Source organism: Heloderma suspectum, chromosome 3, assembly GCF_057233095.1.
Source record: "Heloderma suspectum isolate Gila_16-S chromosome 3, 16-S_ref, whole genome shotgun sequence".
Lineage (NCBI taxonomy): Eukaryota > Metazoa > Chordata > Lepidosauria > Squamata > Helodermatidae > Heloderma > Heloderma suspectum.
Window position 1 is genome coordinate 271,120,142 of NC_139460.1, and position 22,637 is coordinate 271,142,778.

Here is a 22,637-nt window from a genome sequence, read left to right on the forward strand (position 1 = left end):
CCCCTGCGGGAGAGAGAGATCCACTCCTCCCCGGATCCCCCCCCCGTCCACAGGACCGCCTCGACCCGCCCTTCTCCCCCCAGCTCGGGGTGGTACATCCACACACCCCCTCTCCTGCCGCACCGCATTGGCTTGCTGGCTGCTCCAGCATGACATCAGGATAGCCGCGAAGGGGCCAGAGCGCAGGCGCCGCGGGCCGGGCGGGGAGGCGAGGCGAGCGAGGCGAGGCAGGCGGGAGAGAGAAGGGCGAGATCCAGCAGCAGGCGGCACTCGCTCCAGCAGCGTTTGTGGGTGGACGCGCGCCCTTGCCCGGCGACTGCAGGCTGCGCCCCGCTCGGGCGGCTCCCCCTGCAGAGCGCAGAGATCGCAGCCCGCAAGCGGCAGCCAGGACTCCAGCCGGGCGGGCGGGCAGGCAGGCAGGAGGCGCGGCTGCTGCTGCCGGTCGCCCTGAGCAAACGGACCAGCCTGCAATTACTGCCCCGCCTCCCTGGGTCAACCGTCGTTTCCCTCCGGTCCAGCCCTCCGCGGAGCCCGGCGCACCATGTCTACGGGAGGAGACTTCGGGAACCCGCTCAGGAAATTCAAACTGGTCTTCCTGGGGGAGCAAAGCGGTGAGTAGCCGGGCGCGGCTCCCCATTCCTCCTCCTCCCGCGTCTTGGCAAGTAGCAGCTGCGCAGGGCGTGCGAGCGCCGGCCCCGCTCGGCTTGCTGCGGCAGGTGCCTGCAAAGCCTTGGCCGTCTCTCGCCGCCCGAGCGAGAGGCGGGCTGCCGGCGCCCAGCGACGCCCGGCGCTGCCGAGCCGCGCTCTGCACTGGCCCGGGCGCCCCCTCTCCTTTCCGGGAGGCGGCGTCGACGCCGCTCCTCGCCGCTTCGGTTGCGGCTCCTCTCTCGTCGGGTGGGCAGCGATTCCTCTCCTCTGCGCTCCCCGCTTTGCCCTCTGGATCGGTGGTGCCGTTGCTGCCCGGTGGGGGATCGCGTTGCGCTTGAGTGGGGAGGGGCGCCCGAGGAGGCTGGTAGTGAATGAATGCCGGGATTGTCGGGGTGGGGTGGGGGAGGGACAGGACAGCGTTCTCGCCAAGCAGTTGCAGGTTAGATTGCAGGGAGAAACCGGCAAGGATCCAAGCCTGGGTGTGAGGCCAGAACGACCCGCTGCGTATCCTGTAGTGTGGCTGCTTTTTTAGAAAAGAAATCTCCCCCCCCCCCCCCCGGTTGATAGGGGTTTAAGGCGTTGATGACAGCAGGAACGTTTTGGAAAGAGATGGGGGAGGTCGGAGGGTGCAGGTAGCCAGCCCAGGTCCTTTCGGCTCCCAGGCCGGTCTCTTTTTCTCCCCATCGCTGCTGCCACCCCTGCAGTGTGCAAACAGGCGATATGGTAGGTAAGTCCACGATTTTCCTGGTCCCCTTAGCCGTCAGCTGCCTTTCCGGAAGGGTTTGCGCAGATAAGGAATGAAGCGAGGCACAGGAGAGAAGACACACCCTATTGTTGGCCAAGTCTCAGAGAGCTGGCTGGGGAAGGTGGAAGTTGAAGCCCAACACATCTCGAAGATTGGGGAAGGCTGATTGAAAACTACTACCATAAAAAGGGGAGGGGGCTTTCCCTAGGATGAACATTTATGATCAGGAGTGCAGTGGGGGAAGGGGTGACACGGGCCAACCACCCCTCAGCTCATCCCCTTGGAATCGAGCTTCCTCTAAAATATAGCACAATAATGCCCATCTTCTGGGTGCAATGCCCCAAGCCAGCCATTCCTAGGACACACTTTTTCTCCATAACATGGCTGTGATGAGTCTCCCCATCAAGAGCTGTTTCCAAGGCATAGTAATTCATACCTCTAAAGGCTGGCTTTCATAGTAGTTGTTGCATTGTCCTTAGAGTACATCTACAATATTGAAACTTGTATGGAACCAGTGTAGCTGTCACGACTCTGCCTCCCTACTCAAATGATTAAGTTGGGAGCCACGGCAGTCAAGTACATCTGAAACTGGTTTATATTTGCAATGCAGACACGGCCTTAATTCCTAAGCCTTTGGACCTGAGGGTCTTTCAAGTCAGAGTACAACCTCTGGCATTCTTTGAGAGAAAGAAGGGTCATTGTATGCTTATGCCAGGTGTGTAGAACCTCTTTCAGCTTAAGGGCCAAATTCAGTTTTGGCGAACCTCTCGGGGGCTGAAGGCAAAGTGGGAGACGCCCCAAACCAAAAATGCCAGCATATCTTAGTTTAAATCTCTCGCTGCCAGTAACCAAACCTTAGGGGAGGCATTTCAACCTTTTAGAACAGAGGAAAAACTGCACAAAAGCTGGGAGACCACCCAGTGATTGGTGGTTGGGGGAAAGGGGACAAGGCCTTCTGGGGAACCATGGAGAGCTGGATTTGGGCCCCGGGCCTGATGTTCTGCATCCCAACTTCTGCTAGTTTATTAAATGGATGCCAATGTTAACATCTCCAGTTGTGAAATTCATGAAAGAAAGAAAATGATTAGGCCAACACCAGTTCTACTCTATACACACACACACACACACACCGTCTTTAAAAAAAGAAAAGATAAATGACAACACATTACTTCAAGTAGTTCTTAAAGGCTCAGTCCTATGGGCTGCACCCTCAATAGTCATAAGCCTCCGAGCTCGGAGGCTTATAGTCATCCTATGCAGGGTGGGAGGAGCAGCGGAGGCGATCTTTGCCTCTCTGCCCTCCCACCCTGCATTTTTTTTCAGGATGGGTTTTCTTTCCTGTCTAGCAAAGGCATCTCAGAGGGGTGGGGAGGAAGGAGGCTGGAGAGGCCTCAGGATAGCTTGTACTCTGGCCTCTCCAGTCCCCTTCCCTCCCCGCCCACTGAAATACCCCCTTTCCCCCTTTCCGAAGTTCCTTTTCTGACCTCAGAGGGCAGCCAGTGTGGTTCATTCTGTGAGGGGAAGGGCGAAGGGGGTCAGATCTCAGATTCTCCCCCATGAGGGTAGAGTGCTGTCTCTGACCTCAGAGCTGGGAATCCGAACTATCCTATGGCTTGCCAGGTGCTGCCTGGGGCCGTAGGATTGCTCCTTAAGAGAGCCAGATAATCACAGGAAGACTTTGCTTCAAGTCTGTTGCTCATCGGGCAGTCGCATCCTTTTTCTGCTCCTTCTGCTCCTTAGGCCTTTTAAAGCAGCCAACATGAAGGAATTAGCCAGGTGAAATTTTCTTCACCGCGTTATCTCTCTGGCAGGATAAGCTCTACCTGCCCAAACGTCTGTTGCCATTTAAAGCACAGAGGCAGAGTCAGTCAGAGGTAGCCGCCTACGTAAATCCTTACGTAGCCTATCACGGCTGACTTGGGGGGGGGGAAAGCGTGTACGCAAATGGTGGCGCCCATGGGCGCTGCCATTTGCGTTCCTTATTTGGGCACGTGTAGTCTACATAAACATTTACGTAGACTACGGCGAAAATAAGGGCAACGCAAATAGCGTTGCCCTTATTTTCGCCGTAGTCTGCGTAAATGTTTAGGTAGACTACACGTGCCCAAATAAGGAACGCAAATGGCGGCGCCCATGGGCGCCGCCATTTGCATACGCGCTTCCCCCCCCCCCCAAGTCAGCCATGATAGGCTACGTAAGGATTTACGTAGCCTATCACGGCTGACTGCAGGGACGCAAACGGTGGCGGCTACGGCCGCCGCCATTTGCGTCCTGGCCGGCCAGGAGGATTCGCGGCTGGAGGGACAGGGCGCCTCCCCCCGGCCAGAATTTCAGTCGGATGGACGGGGCGCCTCCCCCCCAGCCAGAATTTCTGCCGGAGGGACGGGGCGCCTCCCCCCCGGCCAGAATTTTGGGGGGAGGGACGGAGTGCCTCCCCCCCACCGCGAAGCCAGCTGTGGGATGAGGTAAGGGACTTTTGTCCATCCCTAGATATTGCTGTGGGAGGCAACATGCTGAAGAATGGAAGGTTGAAAAAATGTTTAAAAATGGCATCTATTTTATAGGACAACTTTCCCCCACTTGGTGCCCTCCAAATGTGTTGGACTACAGTGCCCAGCATCCCTAGTCAACTGGCTGGGGTTGCTGGACATTGTGATCCAACACATCTGTCGGGTACTATGTGGAGGAAGGCTGTTATAGGCCAACATTTATTCTTCAAGGCCAGGGCAAGTAACAATGTTTTAAAACAACCTGCAGTGGAGAGATGCCAGAAGGGGGAAAAGACCAGACCTTGATTGATTGAGTCATGGTTGGCTGGAAAAACAAACTAATCTGAGCGTGGAATATCTGTGTGTATGTTGGCCATAAAAATGGCCAAGAAGAATTATAATCTCTCTTGTTCCTTTACTCATCACCCAAGGAACCTTCCCATTCCCCACAAAATTGGATTTTTATCTATAAAGAAGATTAGGAGTGCTTCCAGATGGAGTGCTCATAGTTAGGACCAACCAGATACATTTTGCATGTTGAGGCAAAGGACAAGATGGCCAACTGGATAGAAGCCAACTGGACTGGCAGTTGAATCTTGCTTCAACACTGAGGAATGGATAGCATCTCCAATGCACCTGAGTCAGTAGTCTAGTTTAGGCGGCCTAGGCTGGGCCATATGGCATACATAGCTCAGTCTTCCAACAGAGGGGAACAGCCAAGGAGCTACCACCGCTACCCCAGCATCTGCTGCCTCGGGCAGCCACCTCATTCTGCCTAATGGTAGGGCCGGCCCTGCTCTTAGCACTAATCAGAGGGTATTGTGCAGCTATTCCATCTTTTCTTCCTTAATAGATTTTTTTCTGGTGAGGGAAAAAAAATGGAAGAAGCATGGGAAAACACAGAAAGGTTACAAGTGGAAGACGATGCCATCTGGACCACACAGACCCTTAAAATTCTGTGGACGAGGCAGTGCAGTTGCACAGTAAAAGCCTACATCTGGAAGCACCCAAAATGTCCCCTTCCTTCCAAAAGAAATATTGGGTCCTGGCTGGGGGGAAATGATACCAAGTGGTATCTACCCCTATTTTAGGTGTCAGGTGGATAACATATACCATTTCCTTATTCCACTCTTCCGTTGCTGAAACACCCAGCAAGGGAGAAGGTGTCTTCTCCAGCCAGAATTCCGCTCCTGCCCTCACAAGGGACCCCACCCCTGCCACCCAATCCATCCTTGGCTCAGGTCCCCCTTTTCTTCTGATGTGGAGAATGTCAAAGGGCTATCCTTCCTTGGTTAATCCTTTCCAGGTCCAGCATCTTTTCTACTCATTCATCCACTTTTCACCCCATGAGTAGAGCAAGAGTGGACTCTTTGTCCCCTACCATACCCACTGGTAATGGGGATGGGGAAAGAGGGTGATCCCTCCCTTTGTACCTGGTTCGTGTGTCCACTAATCATGCCTCAGGATTTCTTGCTAATGTCAGGGTTGGTGAGCACTTCTCCGGCCCTGCCATTAAGCACAGTGAGGTGGCTGCCTCAGACATCTTATTTTGGCTGTCTTGAAAGGGCAGCAAATGGTTTAATGTATCATTGTTGTGTTTTTACTGCCAGGCAGACCTTTTCTGCTGCCTCAGGTGCCAAAATAACTTGACTGGCCTTGGATGCTATGTGCTTTGACTGGGGGGAGGGGGGGAATAGAATGAGGCATCAGTTGCTGCTCTGCCTCGGGCAGCAAAATGTCTTGGGCTGGACCTGAACACGGAGGGATGTATTTTTAATTACATTTTGAATGTGTTGCATAAAAACTGCTGGAGAGGAGAGATGCCAAATGACCTTGGCTGCCTCAAATAGGCAGCTGTATTTCAGGCAGTTGTGCTGGTTTTATGTTATTGATCCAAAAAAAACTTTCAGCTGATCAATTTTTTCCATCCCTGATTATTTCTCTGCCTCCCTCTCCCGGTCCCACATCATCATACCTGTCCGCAGGGCAAAAAAGTGAAAGCAGTTGGCTTTGTCTTTATCTTCCCATATTCATTGCCTCCTCTGGCTGTTGTATTGTGCTTTGAGTGTCTTGTCTGCTCTATGTTTATGGAATCCCAAAGAAAAAGCATGACATTGAGACACCTGAATAGATCTCCTACTTTACCTGTTGTTTGCTGTGAATGTTTGTTTTTGTTTTTCATAGAAGGTACTCCTGAGTGAGAGGGCAAGAACTGTACAGGCTGGAAGGTCCCTGACTGTCCCTTTAACGCAGGCAAGGGGAATCTTTTTCCCCCCTTCGCAGAGCCATTGACCCACAGGAAAACTCAATTGGGGGTCACAACCAGTGGTGGACAGAGTTAAAGGCAAAATGTGTTGAGCCACCCTTTCTCTTTCTTCCTCTGTTGGGGGAAGAGGGCAGTGGTCATAGTATTCACTTAAGGGATTCTTGTTTAATTCAGACACAGTGGCTAACAGCAAGGTGGTTATCGCACTATTTAGGAAGAAACAAGAAACTTCTCTTGAGAAGTAGCTCTTTCGATAAAGCTGACCAAAGCAACTTGCTTATCTGACTTGACTGTGTGTCCCTGTATCAATAATCCTTGCATTGAACTGAACTCTTATTGATCTGAATATTCCTTAAGTGGGGGTTGATCAAAGTGTGTGTGTTTTCTTTTTCTCCTGTTTCCTCCCGCCATATTTTTATTTATATACCCATTTATATATTTATATACCCATTTATTTATATATATAGCCATTTCTGTTTGGGTATCTGCTTTGTTCTATGTGCCATTCAGAAAGGAATTAATATCAAAATGGTGGGCTAGCCATGTCTGTTATTGATTCATTGATTCATTGATTCATTCCATTTATGAGTCACCCTATAGCTAAAGCTGTCAACTGCATGTCCCAACTGTGGAAGTGGGGCTCTGATATGGGAAGAGATAAGATTTAGGTCTCTTTGTGTGCAGAACTGAGAGTTGTTCACCAGGGCTGTGATGGTTTTCACTTGTGACATACTAGGAGAGGATCTGAACCATTCCTTAACTGGAACAGGTACAATGTTATGCTTTACTTTGTTTTTAGGACTGTGTCTGTGCCAGAATAGGATGGTTAGCAAGTCTCAAGAGCAAGGACAATGAAGCAGGAAGTTGAATTAGCAGCCAAAGCAAGCTTGTGGCTTTCTGGAAGGAAGACATGGGATAGTTTGGAAGGGAACAGGGTTCCAGCCTTCTTGAAGTCAGAAATGGCTGGCGATAGGACTTATTTATTTATTACATTTCTGTACTGCTCAGTAGCCGAAGCTCTCTGGGCGGTTCACGTATTGTGCAACCAGGTTTTGGAACGTAGAGGATATCAGGGCTACTATACCTCATAAGGCATTTTGAAAATAGTGACTCCCTTGAACACTAACTGGGGATAGAAAACTGATTTTCACTGACCAAAATGCTCCTCGCTACTACCTTCTACAGAAGTGGGTGCAGAGATAAGTTTCTGTCTTTATAAACAGAACAAGTAACTCAAATCAAGCTGATTTGTGGTATTGTTTGCTGTGCATCATTTTGATGGCAAGATACAGTTTCATTTTAATTCCCAAATTCTAGGTTCCCCTGAGTTTCTATCACTACTATGAAATGTTGCACTCCCAATTATTCTGTCCTGCAGCTTAGAATTTGTAATACAGTGCTGATTCTGAAGGGCTTCTCTGTGGTTTCATTTATATTAAAACGTTGAGGGGGTTTTCTCTGTGATGTTGGCCTCATGTAGCATGGGCTGCATACAAACTCTCTCGGCCCCATCTGTTTGAAATAACAGCTTTTCTTTAGGATTGGGTTCAGGGGAAACCAATTCTTTTGAGTTTTGCAGGAGAAGCTGGTTTTACATAGTGCTAACTAGCTAATGCCTGTGCCATCATGAATCCCCATGCTGGCTCACTCCCTGGATCAGTTTTTAATGTAAACAAATAACTGCAACAAATAACTGCAACAAATGAACTTTTAATTGCAGAAACGTACAAAGGTGTTTTAAATTAAAATAATAAAACGCAGGAAGCATGAAGGCATGGAACAGGATTGATGAATGAGTCAGCATTAAAACAGCTGCTAACCTCTGGCAGATGCATGGTGAAAGCTGGGGTAAGATCTGCTCTTCCTACTGCCTGTAGAATAAAAGTACACAGCAACTCCTTCTTTGTAACGTGCTTGCTTGTGGTGTATTGTATACGTCAAGGGGCTGGCATTGGATAACTTTGGGAACGGAGAGCTTGCACTGCAAGTTCAGCAGATTTGTCTTGGGCAGCTATAACTGGAGCTGCGATATGACGGATAATACCTAAATGCATCTCATATGCAAGTCACGATGGTTTTAGTGAAACTCACCTTCAGGAAAGTTGCTGAATGTGGGGTTGAGGACTGTGAATTTAATCCTTGGCACTGTCAAAACCACCCTGTGGCACTCATACCATTTCCTTTGCCTCTGCTTTCCCAGTCTAAGTATGCCATAAGGCAGGGCTGGGGAACCGGTGAGTCCCCAGGTGTTGTTGGACTCCAGTTCCCATCAACCCCAGTCAACGTGGCCATTGGTCATGGATGATGAGAGTTGTAGTTAAACAACATCTGGAGGCCTACAGGTTGCCTACACCTGCCATAAGGGATTATCGGGGGTGCAGTTCTATTAACATGATATAACCTTGCCCTCTTTATACAAACAAATGATAAATCCAAAGTGAAGAAAACAGTTCCTTGATTATCATGGGCTCTCTGCTTACTCATAATTTGCCTCATGATGATAAAGTAATCAATACCATTGTAAATCCCCTGGGATAAGTTGTGAGACATTATCCACAGTTTACTACAGCATCTTGTGATTTAAAAGTAGCTCAAGATAGTAAGGGGGCCATCCTGACACAGGGATGTGGAACCTCTGGCCCGTGGGCTCATCTGGCTTGCAGAGCTTCCTTGGGTTCCTCCTGGGCTGGGCCTCCAAGTTTCACCCCCTAGAGAAATCCCTGCTGTTATCTCTGAACTCAGATCAGAGATAACAATGGAGATGCTGGCAACAGGGGACTTGGACAGCGCTGGGGGGAGCAGCCATTCTTCCCATGCAGGCTAAGCGGCTTTGCATAGGACTGGGACTGAGTCCCTTTCTCCATGCTGAGAGGGGCACAGAACTGCATGCCCCTCTCAGCATGGAGAAAGTCAGAATGGGTGGGGCAGGGTGATGTTGGTGGTGGTTGTGGTCACACCCACTGATATCACCCAGCCCATGCAGGGTCTGATGGGGGCCATTTGCCCACACCAGCTGATTGTAGCTGTGCACTCCCGCCCTAACACCTTAGGATTCATTGCCTTTGTAAACAAATTATGAATATGGTGGTTTATTCAGGGTTCAGCTTGTAATTGCTGAAGCAAACCAAAGAAATTGTAACTTGTTTGGAAATCTTGTAAATGAGGATATATGAGAGGATTGATAATACAAAAAACAAGCTTCCTAAGGAAGGAAAAGGAAAAAAAAACATACTGAACTTAAAAAATAAAATTAAGAAATTAGAGCAAGAACAAAAACAGACATGCTTAAATATTATATACAGGAAATTGGAAAGTGTTAGGAAACAGTTAGATTTCTGATTTGTGACCAAGTGGAGAAAAAGTTAAGATACCTTAAACAGCGTTTTTTCGAAAAAGGCAATAAAGCCGATAAATTACTGTCTAATATGTTAAAGAAGAAACAACATAGCACAGTGGTTATGCAAATGAAGGAAGGAAGTACAGTTTATACTAAACCTAAAGATATAGCAAATGAGTTTTAAAAGTTTTATGAAAGTTTATATACGTCAGAACAACCCTCCAGAGAAAATATTGAATCATATCTGAATACGATCAAAACTACCAAGCGTAACACTAGATAATATAGATAAATGACAGAGGCCTATTACCTTAACAGAACTACGTAGCACAATTATGGATTTAAAAAACAATAAAGCCCCAGGTATGCGTGGTTTTACACCAGAATATTATAAGGTATTCTTAACAGAACTAGAACAACCATTATTAGGTATACTGAATGAGATTATGACAACTCATTCTCTTTTAAAAACCTGGCAGGAAGCTCGTATAGTAGTGATTCCAAAAAAAGATAAAGATATTGCAAAAGTTGAGTCTTATAGACCTATTGCTCTTTTGAACCAAGACTTCAAAATATGGACATCCATCCTTGCCAAAAGATTAAATGGAATAATTGCTAATTACATATCAGAAGATCAAACAGGCTTTATTAAAAATTGTAAATTAGCAACACATATAAGAAAATTAGTAAATATAATACATATTGTTAATAAACCTAAACCATATGGTCTAATTTTTTTTGATGCCGAAAAGGCATTTGACTGCCTAGAATGGAAGTTCTTGTTACAGATTTTGGATAACATTGGTTTAGGCAGCCAATTTGCTGAATGGGTTAAAATGATCTATACAAATCCCAACACTTGTGTCTCTTTGAATGGTGTTGATTCAGACAAACTCTACCTGAGGAGGGGCACCAGAAAAGGTTGCCCCTTATCTCCTTCGGTATTTGCGTTACTATAGAGCCTCTTGCTCAAGCGATTAGAGTGGAAAATACATGGAGTGAGCAATCCTATGGCTGCTAGACAGTTGCTAGACGGCCGTAGGATATGCTGTTTTCTGGGAACTGACCTGGGAGCCCACGCTCCGAGGTCAGTTCCCGGAAAACTGAACTCCCCCCATGTCTGCGCTGCCACAGAGGCAGCGCGGAGAAGCCCCATCCGCGCTCGGAAGAGGAGCGTGGAACGGCTGAAAAGGGATGGGGCTGGGGGCATTGCAGGGCGGGGAGAGTGGATCTACGTGTATGACACGTCCTATGTGCTGTACACGCAGCCTCCTCTCCCACTTCCTTGCTCCCTGCAGCTAGACAGCTGTCTAGCAGAAAAAGCAGGGCACGGGAGGCGCAGAGGGAATGATCCCTCCATGCGTCTCCTGCCTTGCTTTGGATAGATGGTTGCCTCCGAGTTCGGAGGCCGCCGCCTATCTAGATAGGATTGCTCCCTAAAGGGGGTAAAGATTGGCAGAGAAGAGTTTAAAATTAGTCTCTATGCTGACGATAGTTATTTATTTACATGATCCCATGAATACTTATGATAAACTTCTATTTTTGTTGCAGGAATATGGTCAAGTATCAGGATATAAAATTAACATTGCAAAATCAGAGTGGATTGGATTCAATATGGCTAATTCTACAAAAACTAATATTACCAAAAAATATAAAATTCCTTGGAAAGATACTCCAGTTAAATATTTAGGGATATGGATTACAGAAAATCTTGATATCATAACATAATATAATCATCGAAAGGTCGTGCTTGAAGTAAAATATGACTTGGCTTTCTGGAACCAGCTTCGTATTTCATGGATGGGTAGGATATCTGCCTTAAAAATGGTGGTACTTTAAAAAAATATATTTTTGTTCTCAAATATACCATTAAAGGTCCCACAAAAGATACTTGGAGACTGGCAAACAATGTTCTTAGATTTTGTCTGGAATGGGAAAAAACCAAGGGTAGCAAAAAAACCCACAACCTTTAATAAAACCAACAAAGAATGGTGGATTAGCCTTCCCATCCATAAAAAATTATTATGTCGCAGCTGTGTTTATGCATTTGAAGACATGGTTTAATCCAGATAGAGCAACTGAATTAGGACATTATAATGTCTCAACAGAGTTGAAGAATACTCTATGGTTCTGTAATAAATTTGATAGAAATATATTAAGAATGAACCCATGTACCAAAACCCTGTTTAACAACTGGTTGAAACTTAAAAGAGTATGAAGTCTGGGTTTATCTCCATTAACAGCTATTACGTATAACGACGAGATGACAGATGAAACCCAATTAGGCAATCTATCTTTATGGTACAAACATGGGCAAAGAAAGAACCACACTTACAGTTAAGTTAACATTCAAATCATATGAACAAATACGAAATGAAATGCAATACTCCCAACCTTTATTTTTTCAGTATCTACAGCTTAGAAGTATAGCCTTAAGGTTACTAAGGAAATCCGGACCTCTTTGGGGAAAAAACAGCCTTGAAAATTTGATGATAACAAAATCAGGAAAAACTATTAAGTAAGCTCTATAAAGTTCTACTAGATTTATATCTTACAATTAATAACTACCAGAAAAGCTGGGAATGGGAACTAACTTGTCTGATTCCAGCAAGCACCTGGACGTGGATCTGGAATAACGTATCACAGCAGACTATTAGTACAAACCCAAATGAATTTTTTTTCAAATTTATGTTCTGCTGGTATTTAACGCCTGCAAGGCTTAACCACATTTATCATAAGGGTGATAATAGGTGCTGGAGATGTAAATGCCTAACGCAGATATGGCCCATGTTTTTTGGTTTTGCCCAATGATTAAGGATTATTGGTTAAAGATATTAGATGAAATTGAGATTCTATCAGGATACAGACAACCTTTGGATCCAGTAGTTATTCTTTTTGGTTATGTCAAGGAAGTTGTTCTATCTGATGACATAGAGATGATAGTGCATTTATTAACAGCTGCCAGAATGCCGATATCGGCAAACTGGAAAAAACTGAAAGCCCCCACAGTTGATGGCTGGATTATTAAAATATGGGAAATAATATATATGGTTAAGTTAACTAACATAGTAAGGGTTAGAGAGGGAAGACAGCAAAATAATGGATTTACAGAAAAATGGTCTTTATTTGTAATGTGTTGGTGTAACAAGAATCAAGAGAATGTACATCCTTTTGTGTTATTGAGGACTTTATTGATAATTTGATTATACTCTATATTGTTTAAATTGTTGCTAATATTTGGTATTATTATTTGTTGTATATTTTTATATATTATTGTCAATACTGTAAAAATAAAAATGGGAAGGAAAAAAAACCACACACAAAAAACAAATCACAAATACTTTTAAAACCCATCTCCCTCCACTTGATGCCCAGGTTCGGAGAAATGCTCAGGATTGCACAGGAAGATGTGACACCATGGTAGTTCACCTGGAGCTGGGCCAAAATTTCTCAGAAAAGATTTTTTAATATCTTTTCTATGTTCTTCTTTGAGCTCTACTTGAACTGCTAGAGAATTTCAGTGTGTGTCCCCCTCCTCTCTCAAATCTGGAGACTATGTGGTGAAATTGTATCCTTAATTTTGCCTTCCCACTAATAGAGTGGAGAATTTTGGGTACAGTTCTGTTTATTATAACAATAATATAAAGATATAATACTGTTATATATTATAACAATATTATAACTTTAATATTAACCCCCCCCCCATTCTTTCCAGTCCTCTTCTGTTAGGACTGAAATCCTCCTTCATCCACCAGTGCTTCCTCATCCACCAGTATCAACAAGCAATATAGTTTCATTCAGTATTAACTGGGCTGAAATTTCTTGGAAAATAATTTTCTGATAAATTTATTTTTTTTGCTCCCCAGCCACCACAGAGAATATTTGGCAAAATGCTCTTCCCCCCATTTCACCACTCACAAATAGGCGGGAGAACTTCAGAAGTCCATTTTCACTCAGACCTAGATCCACTCTGTTCTATTGGGGGTCCTCTGCGCTTCCATAACAGGTTTCTATTATTATGTTTTCACGACTGACACCACCAAAGGGTCACATTGAGAAATATCCTGGAAGACAGGAACAAGCAGGCTGGCATTTTAGTGCAGAATTTGATGGATTCTTCATACATTTATTTTTAGTTTGCTTTCATTATTTAATTTCTATGCCACAGAGTTATGTGTTTTTATTTATTTAAACCATTTTTATGCCACCTTTCCTCCAAAGAGAGTCTAAGGTGGCTTGCAGTCAATAGAGAAATAAAAATAACAGCGAAAGTGATGTAATGCGGCCTTTCCCAACCTGGTGCCCTCCAGATGTTTTGGACTACAACTCCCAGAATTTCTGGCTACGCTAGCTGGGGAATGCTAGGAGTTGTAGACCAACACATCTGCAGGGCACCAGGTTGGGGAAGGCTCTGATAGAACTGAGGGAGGCCTGCTGGGGTGGATAGGATAATCTATTCCTGCTTCCATATTTTCAGTCACTTGCTTGCAAGAATCCCATACTGCTGCAAAAGTCAAAGGGAAATAGTAGAATGGTGGTTTGGCGTTTTTATGTTGCTGGCATCTCAGGATTTGTAAATAGCTGGAGGACAAGAGGAGAAAATAGAAATAAGCCAACATTCAGCCTGAATACAACCTGTTGGCCAGTGACATTCATTCACTGGTCAAATTGTTTTGCAGGCTCTCTGCCGCACTGTGAGCTCTGTTGTGGCTTTTTCCTCTGGCAGGGAAAGTGTGGAGTGCTCTGAACATCTGCCTGTAGAGACAGGTTGAGTCAAGTGGGACCAGAACGAAATGTTTCAGCATGAAGGGTTCCTATTCAAGTTTTCAGCCACTCCATTCTTCCACCACCCATTTTTCTGTCCATCTCCCCCCACCCCCGCCCCATAGCAGTCAGCCAGCATTCTGTGGCCACTGAGCAAGCTCATTCCTCATTAGGCTGTTTTGTGAGTTCCTTCCCCACTCAAAAGATTTTCTACAGTTTTTTTGTATCTGCAGACTTTGGGATTCCCTCAGACCTGCCAATGCTTCCTTCCTGTGCGCGGACAGTGATGCATTGGCTATATAGGGGCCAGCATTCAAGGAATTGAATTTGCTCTGTGTGTGTGTGCGTGCATGTATATACACATGCACACACCCCAGGGATCCACAACAAAACATTGCGGTGTATACCAGGTGGGCATGAGCCTGTGGCTGAGTGGACTGAGAGAACAAACAATAGCATTAAAGACAGGTGTCCCTGCTCTAACTCAGGGCTGTCTTCATGTGCATTTTGTTAGCTTTTTGAACGTTTAAAAATGCAACCATTCCCTGTGCAAGTCAGTGGAGGCTTCTGTATGCAAGTGAGTGCTTGATCTAGCCTGGGAGGGGGGTCTGAGGGGGCAAATTTGACTCTGCTGCTACCTGAAAGGTATGGGGATTTTTAACTGGGGAATCTAAACCAGCTGCAGCCTTACCTCTGACCTGCAATATTAACAGTGGACTTCTCTGCAGAAATGCTGTAAGCTACTCCCTCTCAGTACAGCCCTCCAGTGAGCTATGCCGCAGGGTTGTTGTATACTACTCTCTCAGCCCAACCTGCAATCTGGTGATAAAAGCAATGGATAGCATTTTAATTAATTTATAAACCATTTGATTATATACAAAGACATCTTGAAGTGGTTTACAACATAAACAGTTAAAATATTCATTGTCCACAGTTAGGCATTTTACAGGGTTATTGTACTCTCAGCTTCAAATTCAATAATGGTTTAATACTGCTGGACAACACTGCAGGGTTGTTGTAAGCTACTCAGAGCCTGACCTGTAGTAGTTAAGGCAAACTACACTGCAGGGCTATATCATAAGCCACTCTCTCACGACATTAACCCCTTCCAGCCTGCAATATGGAGAATAAATTGCATTTGCTTTGGTGGTTGTATAGGGAGGGTTTTGTTTTTTGTTTTTTTCTGCCAGCTTTTGGAGGATTTTTTTTGCGGGGGCGGGGTGGACACACTGATTCCTAGTCTCGTCTACATTAAGATCATGGATTTTCGATTGATTTCTATGAGCAGCTTTCACTCCTGTCCTTGGGGACATTTTAAAATGGCTACTCAGTGTGAACCAGGAAATTACTTAACCAGACAGTAAGAAGGTTCATTCTGGCCACTTTGTATCTCAGTGTGTTTTCTTCCCTTTCCAGCCACTCCACTCCACTCCATCCCATCCACCCCTACCCTACCCTGACTGCCTCCTGGTTGTCAGTTTTTTCTCTCTTAAAATTCTATTCCATTGAGTTCCTATGGGGCTGTTCTGGGAGATGCCTTCTCAAAGATTTCCTAAATATTTTTTTTTTGTACATCTGCAAACCTCAGTATTCCCCTGGCTCCATGGATATCTACCTCTTGCATGTGGGTGCTGACATTTTGCCTAATAATGGCAGGCACACTCTTCTGAAATAAATTATAAGATGATGATGTACTGGGGAGATCCTACAATGTGGATCAGGCAAATGGTGTAGTCATAGAGCAATCTACTGCGCATTGTATCTAAAATGCAGACTAGTGCAAGCCTGCAAAAAAGTTGTGCAATTGCTTTTATATAATTGTAATGAACAATATTTACTGTATTTATGTTTTTACAATGAGCATAATTCTCATTTTATTTTAATTGATTAAAAAAGTTATACCCTGTCATTTCCAGACACAGATACCAATTATTACAATATGTATGTAGGGAATATTTGAGGACTGTTTCTAGATCTTTTTAACCTTGTTTGTAATATTTTATTAAAACTTTGGTTTTGTTTATTAGAATTGTCATTTCCCTATAACCTATATTGTTTGATATCCTGTTGTTTTGCCAAGTATTCTCTGCAGTGTCTGGGGAGCAAAAAAAGACATTTCAGAAAATTATCTTCTGAGAAATTTCAGCCCAGTTAATACTGAATGAAACTATATTGTTTGTTGATACTTAGATAGAGCTCCTTTAGAGTTCTGACTGGTTCTGACTGCTGGGAGTTGTAGTATAACACATCTGGAGGGGACCAGGTTGATGAAGGCTGGATTGGGTAAATTCATGGAGGACAGCCTTTTTATTATTATTGGCCATGATGGCTAAAAATGGAATCTGCACCATTTTGGCATCTCTTGAGTACTAGATGCTGGGGATGGGTGGTTTGTTATTCCTTCATTGCCCTGATCTCCTGCATGCTTCCTCTGTTGGAGATAGATAGGATACTGGACTAGACAGGCTATTGGTCTAATCTTCTCTGATGTTAATGTAGTGAACGGTATCTGTTCTATATTTTTCAATCCTGCATGGATTGTTTACATTCTCACCCTCAGTCCCATTGAGTGCCAGCTCCAGTTTTTGAAGGCCTTTGGGCAAAGTACCCACAGTAAGCCTCCTCCCTCAGTGAGTCTACCTTTTCAACACCATTGCCACTAGCTGCCTTTGCTCCTCCTTTTTCCTCATCATTGCTACCAGGCGCTTGCTTGATAGTTGGTGAGCCGGTGAGCAAGTAGGCCATGACATCAGTTGCTCCTCCTCCTCACCACCTCTGTTCCTTGGGCCAGAGTGAGAGGCAGGTGAACAAGCAGACTGGAATGGTGAAGAGGAGGAGCAACTCCAAGGCATTCCTGTCAGTGAGCCCCAGCTGGGATGTGCGTCCTTGTCAAGTGCCCGGGTCCCGTTGCATTATTTTGAAGAACTGTGATGAAGGGCAGCACCCACCTTTTCATGTAATGAAACTCCAGTAGCTGTAGGATTTATTTTTTTACATATAAAATACACCATACAGTTACATTTCAGTCCAACCCGCAGCATGTGTTAAATACTTTGGCTACAATTCAGCATGGAATGAAAAGGCACTTAAGTCCATAGGAATCAAGGAGCTTCATTGGGCTTCACCCTGTATATCATTATTCATTCCTGACTCGCAAACCTTTCAGCAGAATTTCAGGAGATTATTATGCTCTCACAATAAATATTTTCAATCCTGCCGGGAGTATGTGTACTTCAGTAGCACATTCCCATTGAACCGTTTTACAAGGGAGACTAATAGTGCAATTCAGTGCATGTTATCCCGGACTTACTCCCTAGCATTGCTGCTTAAGGCCATTTGAAACTAGTGGGGTTTGAAACTGGTGGGGTTTACTTCTGAGTATACGTGCATACATGTGTATATACACACACGTTAATTGGGTGTCTGTGCCCGTACATCAGTCGTGTGGCCTGAGGCACATCACCTGTAGCTAGCTAGCTCTTCCTGACCCCTTAGGCTTTCTTGCTCACTTTGCCATCTGTTGCCTGGCAACAGCAAATAGCAGCACTCTGTATCTGCATACCTGCTGTCAGGACCACTTTTTTTTTAAAGGCCAACAGCAAACACAAAGAGAATTGGATGGTCTCTCCCACTGTGATGGAGCGGAAGCGCAGGGAAAGAGGCTGCACAGCCAGCTGGTGGGATGTGGAGAGGTGCCCAGTTTGCTATGCGTGGTGTATAAACTTGAGACTGGTTAACTCCAGCCCGCTGCAAAGAGAGCAGGCACTCATGTAGCACTGCGCAAATTGCCCCTCAGTTATGGAAGCTAGCTCCTTTCTCCCGATTCTGTGCTACTTCGGCAGTGGGACCATCTGGTGCCACTCCCCTGCCAAGACTTGTCTGGGTGGCTGCCCTTCTGCCAGACTAGTGACTATCGCAATGGTTTCCTTCTTTCTCTCTAGGGGCCCCTGTTAAATGTGACGTACACTCCAGCTGCCCAAGCGTGGCTAATTTAGCAGAGCAGACATGGGAAGAGCAGTTTCCACTCAGTGGGAAATCAGGATGGTTTTTAATTATACATCAGGATGCTTGACAGCACCACTTTCCCCTTTGGTGTCTGGTGCACGCTGTTGTCTTTGTTCCCCTCTCCCTCTTCTTGTGATCTCATGTCATCTTCCATTTTCTTAGTGGTCTAGTTATCATTTAACCCTTTCCCATACTCATATATTCACATGGCCCCAGATGTCTCTGGATGCTGCTTTCAACCACGTTCTTCTGTGCCCACTACTAGGGGCAGAATGGTTGGGCATTGCTGCAGTGGCAAAACGGTAGACATTCTAGTTTAACCCTTATTTATGCACTCATTCACAACAGAGAGAGAGAGAGCGTGCTAGATAAATGCTCCTGGCTGCTATTGAGGCTGAAGATTTCCCCACTGAACCACTTAGTGAAATGTCAGGCCCAGGGGTCAAATCCATCCCTCCTGGGGTCCCAAGCCACCCCTCCAGGCTTCCCCAGGTGGCCATGCTTCCTCTCCGCTCCCCCCCCCCCGATCATTTGGTGGTTTCCTGTCTTTTGTGCATGTGATGTATCCTGGGGGGGGGGGGTACTGCGGCTTAGTTATTGTTTTGAACCTTGGCAGCTCCTGTAGAGTGGGGAGTAGCAACAGCGGGTGGAGCTTCTGCTAAGTTCTGCACTTCTGTGTGTGCTGAATTCAAAAACAGTTGTGTCTGAGGCCTGCTGATTTGGCAGTCATTCCTTTTACCTACCTATACAACAGTGCGTTTCCCCCCATTCTAAGAGGTTGAATTGCCTCTGCTAAGGCTTAGTTACTGACAGTAAGAGCTTTAAGCTGAAATACGTGGATATTTGTGTCCCTGTTCCTTTGGCCTCACCCATCGCTGTCCTCGAAAGCTGCTCTGAAATGGAATTTGGTCCTTGGGAGGAAAGAGGTTCTGCACGCTTGCTCTAAATCATTAAAAAGAAATAAATAAAATACAGCTAAATCACATAATTGGGCAGGTTTTAAGGGTGGTGGAGTTGCCTTTTTGTTAACATGTATATTACAGGTGACATCTAATTGGATGGAGCTCATGACATTTGCACAACTGTGTGTCCCATGCAGTCATCACAGTAGAATCACCTGCACTGTTTAGGGAAGAATCACATTTGCCCAGCTAGAAAACATGGCAGCTTTAAGTGTTAGGGTAACGTGAAACAGAACCGCAGACCTTCAGGGAATGTCTGGAAACTCTCTCCTCCATGCAATCTTTGAGAAAAACAACAACTCTGTGGTGTGTTTCCCAAGCAGTAAATGCAACTATATCTAAAGACTTTAATGCTTCTGATGTATGTTTATCAAAGTAAGGGGCCATAGAAATCATTGGCAGTGTGAGTAGCCACTATGGCAAGTGGGACACTGTTACCAAAGGGGATGAATGTAACTCTGATGGAAAGTTGCTTCCCGCAGGGGTCCCCAACCTTTTTGGACCTGTGGGCCCACTGGGGAATTTGAGAAACTGCTGTGGGCAGCACTACAAAATGACTCCCATAGGGGATGAGGATAGTCACATAATGGCTGCCATGGGGGCCTGGCTAGTCAAAAGCAGTGGGCGGGGAGAAGAGAAAGTGCAAAGCTAGAGGCTGGGAGTGGGAGAGAAGGAGCAAGGTTAGGTGCTAGGAAGGGAGAGAAAGAAGAAGGCTAAGGATGGGCAAGGGGGAGAAATAAAGAGGAAAGGGGTGGGTGTGGGTGGAGAGAAATAGTAAAACTAGAGGCTGGTAGTGGAGAGATAAAGAGAGCAAAGGGGGAAGGTCTGTGTGGATGGAATAAGATTGGGTTGGGACAAGAAGCAGCTCTTCTCTTCCTACCCACTGAACAGCTGATCAGTGGCAGGTTTGGGAACAGGAAGGAGAACCTGGCACCCTAATGTTTTTTGAGTTTTTTAAAAATTAAAAATACATTTTTTGAAGTGAAGACTTAATGGGCATTGTTGGTGATCCATGTGGGTGCCGTGTTGGGGATGCCTGTAATCTGCTACATGTATGAACGTCTGTAATTTTGAGGGGAGGGGATTTATTACATTCTGAAGCCATCCAGTAACTGTTCTCTGAGCAGTATACAAATAATTACCATCATTATTGTAGTAATTTAATGCCCCATTCTTCAGACCCAAAGGGTCGTGCAGAGCAGTTTACTGCTACTACAACAACACAGAATGCATCAATAAAACAATTAAATTCAACCAGTAGAGCAGTGGAAAACCTCTGTGTACAGTAAATAAATACAAGATAAGTAAAACACCTACAAAGCTTGGGGAAATAAAAAAGGTCTTCAGCTGGCCCTGAAAAGATATCAGACATGGCCCCAGTTGAATCTCCTTGGAGAGAACATCCCAGAGCCAGGATGCTCCAGATGTGAAGAGGTCCTCTTCCTGGTCACCGCATGTATCTCTTCCAAAGAGGGGGATACTTGGAGAAGAGACTACAAGGATGATTTTAGTACTTGGGCAGGTTCATGTCCCCAAATGCCAAGCCATTTAGACCAGCCTTCCCCAACCTACTACCTTCCAGATGTTTTGGACTTCAACTCCCAGCATTCCTGACCATCGCTATGCTGGCTGGGGCTGATGGGAGTTGTGTTCCAAAACATCTGGAGGGCAGCAGGTTTGGAGGGCAAACTGATTTAGCACTTGAAAGCTTAAAAGCAGTACTGTCATGTGCTCAGGAACTGACTGGGAGCCAGGGCAGTTATTTCAGTACTGGTGAGATATGTTCTATTTGACTGGTCCCAGTCAGTAATCTTGCTGCTTTATTTTTAACCAATTGGAAGTGTCTAAGGAGTCTTTGAACACAGTCTGAAGTACAGTGCATAACAGTAGTCTAAATGAGATCTTACTAGAGCTTCCTTCCTGAACCTGGTGCCTTCCAGATGTGTTCGACTGCAACTTCCAGCATTCCTGACCATTGGCCATGTTGGCTGGGAATGATGGGAGTTGCAGTCCAACAGATCTGGAGAGTACCAGGTTGGGGTGGCTATACTAGAGTATAGATAACTGTAGCCAGGCTACTGTCTGTCTAGATGGGGTTGCAACTGGTGTACCAGCCTCTACTGGGGGAAGGTACTTTGTGTCATAGGAGCCACTTTGGCCCTCAAGGATAGAGATGGATCTAAAGCCACTCCTAAGCTGTCCTGTTCCTTTTGGGGGAGTGCAACCCCATCTAGAAGAAGCTGTATACCACCTCTGAAGTCTCACAACCTATCCACCAGCAGTGTGTCCACCTTGTCGAATGGAGTCCATCACTGAATCCAGACATCAATCCAGCAATTCTCTAGTCTCGCCCAAAGCTAATGAAAAGGAGAAAAAGTTTGGCTTCATCTACTTACGGACAACACTTCACCCCAAATCCCCAGATGGCTTCACTCTAAGGTTTCACATAGACTTTAAATAGCATGGGGGACAAAATAGAGCTCTGCAGAAATCCATAGCATAACTGTCTTGGGGCAGAACAATAGGCCCCCCAGCACCACCTTTTGGAAATGGCTGTTGAGATAGGAATGGAACCATTGGAGCCCAGTGGCCTGAATCCCTATCCTGGAGTACTGGTCCAGATGGATCCTATGGCTGATGGCAGCAAAAGCCCATGAGAGTTCGAGACAATTTGATCACAGGGATTATGGACCGAATGTGCTGCTTTGACCTTTGTAGCAATGCATGCAGATTGGAAGTGGTATTCTAATCATACCAATACATTGGAAGGGTGGAAAGAGATTTCCATTTTTAGCACTCCTTTACTATCCTTTTGCTCTCACAATCAAAATGGTTTAAAGTGTTTGGAGCTAAGATCGCATGATGTGGATTAGCTGACTGGGTACCGTAAGAGGGCAGACCCATGGTGTTTGGCCCTTTCCGAGCTCTCTTAAGTCACTTGGTATGTCTTGCCTTCCATTTCTCCTATCCAAAATAAGAAGCCCTATGCAGGCATTCAAAGAACGCATGTGGGCATGAAGTGTGGAGGGCTGTGTGGGTGTGCAGGTGTGCACAGCAGCCCTGCCTCAGATGTCCCCACCCACTCCAGCCCACCCTTCCATGTTGAGTGGGAAGATCAGAAGGGGGTTCTAAATGCATCCTGCTCAACACGCTTAGACTCCTCCCTGTGACTGGGAACCCTGAGAGCAGGGTTCCCAGTCATGAGGAGGGTTCTAAGCACAGTTAGCCAAACATACTTAAGAGCCCTCTTCCGACCTTCACACTGAATGTGAGAAGGTCAGGGTTGAGCTGGCTTCCTGTTGGCAGTTGAGCCTTGCTTGAGCAGCAAGGACTGCCTGAGATCTTACCCCTTTTGTGTTTCTGGTCTTGCTTTCTTGCAAGACCTGCCTTCTGGCTTATCCTCTGGTCCTGATTACTCTTC

At 45.6% G+C, this 22,637-nt stretch overlaps 1 protein-coding gene across 1 annotated transcript in view; it reads left to right on the forward strand.

Moving 5' to 3' along the window:
* The first annotated feature begins 204 nt into the window (after window positions 1–204).
* The window catches only part of RAB6B (RAB6B, member RAS oncogene family), a 106,826-nt gene continuing 84,393 nt past the window's right edge, over window positions 205–22,637 (forward strand). The window contains exon 1 of the mRNA XM_084846950.1: window positions 205–611. Coding sequence (XP_084703076.1) covers window positions 542–611 — 70 coding nt within the window. The 5' untranslated portion in view covers window positions 205–541. The remainder of the gene's footprint in view (window positions 612–22,637) is intronic.